This window comes from Orycteropus afer, unplaced genomic scaffold (assembly GCF_000298275.1).
Source record: "Orycteropus afer afer isolate SDZICR_OR568_19922 unplaced genomic scaffold, OryAfe1.0 scaffold00233, whole genome shotgun sequence".
NCBI lineage: Eukaryota > Metazoa > Chordata > Mammalia > Tubulidentata > Orycteropodidae > Orycteropus > Orycteropus afer.
Window position 1 is genome coordinate 1,583,365 of NW_006921820.1, and position 8,944 is coordinate 1,592,308.

At 40.0% G+C, this 8,944-nt stretch overlaps 1 protein-coding gene across 1 annotated transcript in view; it reads left to right on the plus strand.

Annotated features, from left to right (window-relative positions):
* The first annotated feature begins 3,914 nt into the window (after positions 1-3,914).
* Positions 3,915-8,944, plus strand: part of HMG20A (high mobility group 20A) — a 35,450-nt gene continuing 30,420 nt past the window's right edge. The window contains exon 1 of the mRNA XM_007948932.2: positions 3,915-4,003. Coding sequence (XP_007947123.1) covers positions 3,915-4,003 — 89 coding nt within the window. The remainder of the gene's footprint in view (positions 4,004-8,944) is intronic.

Sequence of the window (8,944 nt, forward strand, 5' to 3'; positions counted from 1 at the left end):
TGTATGGGTCTGTGAGTCTAATCTGATAAATCCATTCTAACATGTCAATTTCCCTAAGCCTTTGGATACCTTCTTCTACAGTATACCAAGGCAGTTCTGGCATTTCAGCTTGATTTAGTGTAGGTTACCGCTTAATCCTTGCTTCAGTGAACCAACCAAATAAATTATTAGATAATTTTCTAACCTCTCAAGCTGAATCATTGAATGAAGAATCTGTGCTTAGTGAGCCCATATCAATAAACTTAGGCTGATTCAACTTTATGTTTCTTGCACCATTATCCAACACCCTTAATAGCCATCCCCACACACATTCCTCAGGTTTCTGTTTGTATGTATTAGAAAAATCAAGCAGATCTTTTGGAACGTAGTATAGCTCCTTGTGGTGTACACTTTATACTTCACCTCTTGGGGCTGACCTATAGGTTAGAAGCAAAAATATGTGGTGGGGATGGGTCCTGGGGACATTCAGCAATGTCTAATGACTGCCTCAGGCATTGCCACAGGTGCTTCCCCAGGATATACCTCAGACCAACTCTTAAGGTAAAGCTGGGTTAGTCTCATCTGATGGGGTAGAAGGGATAATGGTTTTACTGGGGAGGGGACTTAGCAGACAAAGATGGAGTAATCTCTTCAGGTGGGACTAAGAGGGTTGATTCTGTTGGCAAGAGTGAGTCAACAGAATTTAGGGACCCAGTGTCCCCCATATCCTGATTGTCTGCCCGTATCCCATCCCCAGTTTCAGGATCCCGTTTCTTCCCAGTCAGTGCCCTCACTTTAACTTCAGACACCGTTCAAGTTTGGGAATTCAGTTGGTGTTATCATTCAGGCAAACGTATAAGACGACTCTGGGCTCGGTTTTCAGCAATATCAGCTCTATTACTACAAAAACTAAGGCTTTCTTTTAGGACACAGGTGGTAGCTATCAGGTCTTTTATGCAGTGCTTAAACTGTGACTCTGAAGTCCTGAGCTCATCTCTTTCTTTCACCACTTTGTCTGGCAAAAGCAAGACCAACAAACCAGCCTCCCTGTACTTACCAGTTTGACGGAAATGCTGAAAAGCATCAAATATAAAATCATCCAGAGCCTCTCACAAATATTTGATCCAGGAGAGGTATATTTTACATACTTCTACTGCCACCTCATACCATAGATTAGCAGTGCCCTCTTCCTTACTAGAATTAGAGTCACCAGTGTGTTTAAGTCTAGCCAGACTTAAGAACCAATTCTGAAAACTAATCCTTAAGATTTTTCCCTCTAGAACCACTCTAAGTACCAAATGTCTTATGCTATACTCTCTAGAGGAACAAAATAGTAAAGCAGAGAAAGAGAGATTTATTTCAAGGAAATAGCTCACACAGTTAATGGAGGTTGGCAAATTCTAAATCCATAGGTCAAGCATCAGAGTGGAGGCTTCTCCTGACTCATGTGGTTGCAGGGGCCAGTGAACCCAAAATCAGCAGGTCAGGTGGAAGGCTGCTGGCTCACAGAGTTGTAGGAGCTGGCAAATTCCAAGATATGCAGGTAAAGCAGCAGACTGCTGACTCATGTCCCAAGACTCGGAGGTCCGATTTAGGATTGAGCAGGCATGATCTTTGCCAGAATGTCCTGTATTTTTTGGATGCAGGCCACACCCTAAGAAACTCTCCTTGTATCAGATCCCAAAATTAAGGATAATTACATAATTCCGAGAATCATAGCCAGCCAGGTGGACACATACATAACATTAACCATCACAGGTATCTAAATGATTAGTTTTCTTTTGGTAAAATGTGTGAGGTGATGTTGTTAGGTGCCATTGAGTCCATTTTTGACTCATAGCCCATGTGACAGAGAACTGCTCTATTTAGAGAGCTTTCTAGGCTGTAATCTTTATGCTATGTCTTTTTCTCACATGGCTGCTGGTTGGGTTTGAACCACCAGCCTTTAGGTTGGCATCTGAGCTCTTAACCTTATACCACCAGGGCTCCATGAGGTGGTATTAACCAAAAACCCAAACTCATTGCCATTGTGTCAATTCCAATTTATAGTGACCCCCATTGGGTTTCCAAGGCTGTAAATCTTTTTGGAAGCAGACTGCCTCGTCTTTCTTCTGTGGAGTGGCTGGTGGGTTCGAACTACTACTGCCAGATGCCTTAACCATTACACCACCAGAGCTCCTTCTGACGTAACATTAAAAAAAAAAAAAAAACCCATACTCACTGTTGAGTCGGATCTGACTGATAGCAACCCTTCTTTAGCTTTCTGAGGCAGTATCACTACAGAAGTAGATTGCCCAACCTTCCTTCCAAGGAGCAGCTCGTGGGTTTGAAGAAGTAAGATTAGCAGCAGTCCTTAAACACAAAGCTTTAATCTGGACTGTGTATACAGTACACTTGAGTCAGGATCATTCTAGAATGGAATTTTGCAATGTTTATTAGAGCCATCCATTTGTAAACTCCCTAGTATTAAAGAGTTTTAAAAAGCATCCTTAGACTTAACAATAAACTCCTTACTCTGTGACTGAATGGGAAATTCCTCTGTGCCCTCCATGCTTTACCCAATATAATGGGTAGTATGTGTACAGAGATGCATTATATCACGTTAAGCTATTTACTAAATAACAATTTTAGAAGTGGAAATAAATGAGAATAAGGGAAAAAAAAGTTATTTCTTTTTGAAAGTTAATTATCTTACTGAGCATTTAGTATATGTTGCCAATGTCATCTGCATTTTCTTCAGATTTCTGCTTCAGTAGAATGAATCCTAGCTCTGCTTTGCCTTGTGTGCTTTCCTTTTACAGTAATTGTCATTTCACCAGGTCTCCTTAGCAGCAGCACCTGGAATAACTGTTAAGGGATCTCCTAAATGAATTCTCAGAATTTTCTTCTTAATTCACCCAGTTGATTGAAGCACTTTTTTCCTTGAATGGTTTGCAGTTGCAATCAACTGGCTGATGTTTGGAGTCACTATTGAATGTTTTATTTGAATATCACTTTCGTGATGAATAGAAGGCAGCTGCTTTTAGCTATATGGGGTGAAGCCCTCTATGATAAGCTTTGAAAAGGAAAAAATTTTCTTTGTAGTGATAAGCTAAATGAATTTACTCTCTTTTGTTACTTTGTCCTTTTATCCTTTTCAGTCTGATAACCTCAAGTTCTTGTGATTTATTTGTTTTCTTCAATTAAATTTAGTTGTTTCCTGTACCCAGGTGCATGCTTTTTCCGCTGTTGGTCATGAAGGTGAGGTGGAGCATATTTCTGACCTGGAAGTGTGGTTTCTTTGACTCAAAACCACATCAGTGTGCCTTCATTCTCCACTTCCTTTGCATTATTTCCTTTTGGAGGGCTCATTTTGTTACCATTTAATCTAAGGATGATTCATCTGGGACTGACAGCTGGTAATACTATAATAACAATACTTTTTTTATATAATAATACTCATGTACTTAACATTTTACTCTTGCTGTCTTTATGAAGCACTTTCAATTTTAATCCCTCACAATAATCCTGTGGGTTAAGTCAACAATTTTGTCTATTTCTAAGATGGCAAAATTATAGCACCAAGAGGTTAAATAACTTCCTCATGGTTACAGTGCTTCTGCGTTACTCTGCTTCACTATTTTTACAGGAAATGAAGAATACTGCTGAAGATTATTCTGGATGAATAAGAAGGAATTTTCCAAACTGCCCTGGTTGTTAAAACCTAGCTGTTTTCAACTGGTCAGTTGATAAGACCAGGGTCAGAAGCTTATTAATTACAGTGCTAAAATTGATGCATTAAAGTCAAGAAAATAGATATTTAGGTTTAGTTTCTGTTCTACCACTGATGTGATAAAGTTAAGGAAGGCTAGCTCTTAAATTAGTGGAATTTGAACTGGAAGCAATTAAGCCATTAATTATTCTTGTATTTTCAATTTTCTCTTCCTTGCAGAGAGATGGAAAACTTGATGACTAGTTCCACCCTGCCACCCCTTTTTGCTGATGAAGATGGCTCAAAGGAAAGTAATGATCTGGCCACAACTGGGTAAGCAGCTGGTTGGGACACTGGGCCTCTGCATAGGGTTCAAAACAAAGCCTCTAACAAACTATGAGGTGCTGAAGAAGCAGTTTATGCCGTAAGAATAGTTTATGCTTTGCCAAGAGTAAGAGCCATTTGTAATTTATATTCAGCTGTTATTGCCAGTACTCTGTTGTTGTTGTTGTTATGTGCCGTCGAGTCGGCCCCAACTCATAGCGACCCCTCCTTGGGTTTCCAAGGCAGTATCACTACGGAAGTAGGATTGCCCAACCTTCCTTCCGAGGAGTGGCTGGTGGGTTTGAACCGCCAGCTGTCTGGGTTAGCAGGCAAGTGTCTTAGCCACTATGCTACCAGAGCCAGTACTCTAGTCCCTGTGAAAGGAGCCCTGGTGGTGCAGTGGATATATACATGGCCTCTAACTGAAGGGTTGGGAGTTCAAACCCACTGGCCACTCTGTAGCAGAAAGATGTGGCAGTCTGCATCGTTAAAGATTTACAGAGTTTGAAACCCTATGGAGCAGTTTTATTCTTTTCTGTAAGGTCGCTATGAGTTAGAATTGACTCCACAGCAGCAGGCTTCATCGGATTTTTATTCTTTGGCCATGGGTACAACATTTTATGAGATCTAACAAACATCTGTTACTTGCAGTTAAGAGAATCACATAGTCCCCATAAAGTAAATACCACCCAGAGAAGTAGTTCTGAAAAACAATATTTTCAAGTTGCTACAGATTTTAAAATATCTTTTGTTTCCCAAAGATCCAAGTTTTGAAATAATCAGATTATTTTGGTATTTATCCATGCTTAAGAGCTTTAACTGACTTTTGTTTTTTGTTTTGTTTGGTCTTTCTCCTTTTTTGAGGCTCCAAAAAAATATATAAAGGACTTAAACATATTAAAAAAAAAGGGGGGGGTTAATAATAGTCTGTCCCATCCCTTGAAAATCTTCGTTTTAGTTGAAGTTTTATTTTTTCTGCATATTTAGAAATTATTTGTCAAAGAATAAGCATATTCACTAGTACATTGAACTGGTAACCCCTAAGATGAATTATTTTAATATTCTTTAGAGCTCTTTAAAAAATAAACTATATTTTATAATTGTTTCCCTCCCTCACATTCATTTCTCACCTCATTAATATCGGCCTTCTAACCTCACTACTGAGATGAAACTATTCTCCATGACTTTTCTAAAGGCCACCTAGTTACTGGATTCATTCATTCAATAAAAAATTTGAGTATCTACTATGTGCTAGATATTGTTGTAGGCACTAATTAGGAAGCAGTGATCAAAACATAAAGATATAGGCTCCTCGAGAGTTCAGATTTTACTGAGAAAGTTAGACAATTAACAGGATAAATAAGTAAAATACATACTATGTTAGAAAGTGGTAAGAATTATTGGATTAAAAAGATTTCACCAAAAGAGTAAGAACCCACATACCAGGAAAAAATTTGTGACAACAGCATATCAGACAAGGTATTAATCTCTAAAATTTACCGAAAACTTCAGCACCTCAACCAAGACAAGATAAATAATCCAATTAAAAAATGGACAGAGGACATGAACAGACATTTCACCAAAGAAGACATCAAAGCAGCCAACAAACACATGAAGAAATGCTCACAGTCATTGGCCATTATCCACTCCACTACCATCAAGTCAACTCCAACCCATAGCGACCTTGTAGAACAGAGTAGAACTGCCCCCATATGACTTCAAACGCTATAAATCTTTACAGAAACAGACTGCTTCATCTTTTTCTCATGGAACAGTTGGTAGGTTCGAACTGTTGACCTTTTGGTTAGCAGCCAAGTGCTTTAGTCATTGCACTACCAGAGCTCCTTATTAGCCCTTAGAGAGATGGAAATTAAAACAAGATATCATTTCACCCCAGCATTAATAGCAAAGTTTAAAAAACAGCAACGAATGCTGGCAAGGGTATGGAGACACTGGAACCCTTATATACTGCTGGTAGGATTATAAAATGGTACAACCACTGTGGAAAACACTATGGTACTTCCTTAAAAAGTTGGAAATAGAAATACCTTATGATCCAGCAATCCCAATGAAAAGGATCACATTAGAGGATCTTAGATAGAATGGGAGAAAAATGTGGAACAAAACTCAATCATAAAAAAGACCAAGTTTTCTGGTTGGATAGAGACTGGTGGAATCCCCAAGAATATGGCCCTTAGTCACCTTCAGGCCTGGAACTGAACTTACCCTATGGCTCAGTTTTCAGCTAAATAATAGAGAGGTCTATAACGTGAACAATCATATGAGGGAAGTATGCACTTCTTAAAACAATCAACCATTTGAGATCAAAAGGGCAGCATTTGCCAAGGACAAAGTTCAGAAGGTGGGAAGTGGTAGGAAAGAAGGAGGAATGGAAACGGGAAACACAGGAAGGAAGTGGGATGAGTGTTACATTGTAGGGATTGCAATAATGACATGAAACAAAACATGTATGATAACTGAAACTTCATCATAAAAAGTTTAAGAAGAAAAAGTATTGGATTAAAAAAGAAAGCAGGAAAGGGACGTAGGAAAAGTTCAAGGGTGCAGTTTTAGACAGGATGGTGGAAAATCTTTAGTGAGAAAGTGACTTGAAGGGAATAAGGTACCTAGCATGCAAGTTATCTGAGGGAAGATTTTTTATTTTTTTAAATTTATATTGTGATTTGGATAAAAGTTTACAAAGCAAATTCATTTTCCATACAGCAGTTCATACGTATTTTGTTTCATAACACTGGCTGCAATTCCCCACAATGTAACAGCTCTCTTTCCACTTCCTCCCTATAATTACCTCTTCCCTGTGTCCTTCTTTCCTATGCATTCCTGCCCCTACTCCCCGAGCTGTCACACTGTGCAAATACTGCTCTTCTGTTCTCCCACAATTGATCTAAGGAGTGTATCTATCTGATGTAAATATTCACCCTATATGCTTATCCATTATTTGGCTGGAAATCACAGGACATACTTGATCATTCCAGACCTGAAGAATAACTAGGGGGCCATTGTCTCAGGGGTCTCACCAGGCTCTATCAGACCAGTAAACCTGGTCTTTTTTTTTATGATTTTGAGTTTTCGTTCAAAATTGTTTTCCCACTCTGTCCAGAATCTCCTGCACTGATCCCTTTCCAAGTGGTTGACAGTGGTAGCTGGGTGCCATCTAATTCTTGTGGTCTCATGGTCATATAGGCTGAGGATCACATGCTCTACTAGTCCCTTGGACTAATTGTTTCCATGAGTCTTTGGTTTTCTTCATTCTTCTTTGCTATAGATGAGGAAAGATCCATTGTTATATCTAGGTGCCGCTTGCAAACTTTTAAAACCCCAGTTGCTACTCACCAAGTAGGATGTAAAACAATGTTTTTGTGTAGTATGTTACACCATTTGAACTTGATATCCCCTGTAACCATGGTCCTGAGCACACAAGTCCAACTATTCGCTCCCTCAGGGTGGTTGGCTGTGGCCAAGGAGTTATCATAATACTGCCCCTTGTTAGCTCTATTATATATTTGGACATTCCTACAGAATACACAAATGCGTATGTAAAAATATCATCTGCCAAGCTTATATACGGTCGTGGGTATATTCCCTTTTGCCTAGACATACCTGATCATTCAGCCTGTCTATCCATCTATTTGCCCATAGATTAATGTTTGTTATCACTGACAACACAATATTGTATATGGAGAAGGGTTTATCTTTGTTGTCTGTACTTCTTGTGCACCTCTCTGTGTCTTCCTCTTCCTCAGTGCCACCGTGTTGATCACTCACTTTTGGTACATTGCCCTTCCCTTCACTATTTGTCTCTACCTATCTAGCAGTGTTCCCTCCCCTTCCCTGTCTCACTCACTGCTGTTGAGTCGGATCCGACTCATAGTGACCCTTCCTTGGGTTTCCGAGGCAGAGTTACTGTGGAAGTAGATTGCTCAGCCTTCCTTCCGAGGAGTGGCTGGTGGGTTTGAACTGCCAGCCTTCTGGTTAGCAGCCAAATGCCTTAGGCACTACGCTACCAGATCACCTCCCCTTCCGTCTGGGGGAAGATTACTCTAGGCAAAAGATTATTCTAGTGCAGAAGCCTTGAGACAGGAGTGTTTCTGCCTTGTAGAAATAACCAGGAGGCTAGTGTGGCTTGGAGCACAGTATACAAGGGCAAGGGGTAATGGAGGGCTACATAAATTCTTCTTAGACTTTAATGTGCTTATGAATTACCTGTAGATCTTATTATAATGAAGATTATGATTCAGAAGTTCTGAGGGAGGTCTAGAAATTCTACATTTCTAACAAGCTCATAGGTGATTCCAATGCTGCTGATGTAAAGCCCATACTTTGAGTACCAAGATAATGTAGGCCCTTTTGAGTCAGAGTAAGCACTTTGATTTTTACCCTGAGTGAGGTGGAAAAATGTTTTGAGTATTTTCAGCTGAGTAATATGATACTATTTATGTTGAGAATATAGTAAAAGGATCAGGGGCTAAAGCAAGGAGACCAGTTAGGAGGCTCTTGAAGTAATTCAGGTGAGAAATGATGACCTGAAGACCATCATTAGTGACTTTGACAGGAGTACTTTTGGTGGAGGAAAGCAAATAACCCACAGCCATCAAGTTGATTCTGACTCATAGCAACCCCCATTGGGTTTCTGAGGTGGTAAATCTTTATGGAAATAGATTGCCCAGTCTTCCTTCCATGGAGTGGCTGGTGAGTTTGAACCGCCAGCTAATGCAGTCAGATGCTTTACACACCACCAGGGGTTGTTGTTGTTGTTGTTGTTGTTGTTAAGTGCCATTGAGTCGTTTCCGACTCATAGCGACCCCATGCACAGCAGAACGAAACACTGCCCGATCCCACGCCAGCCCCATAATCCCTGCTATACTTGAGCCCACATTGCAGCCACGGTGTCAATCCATCTCGTTGAAGGCCTCCCCCTCTTTCGTCGAC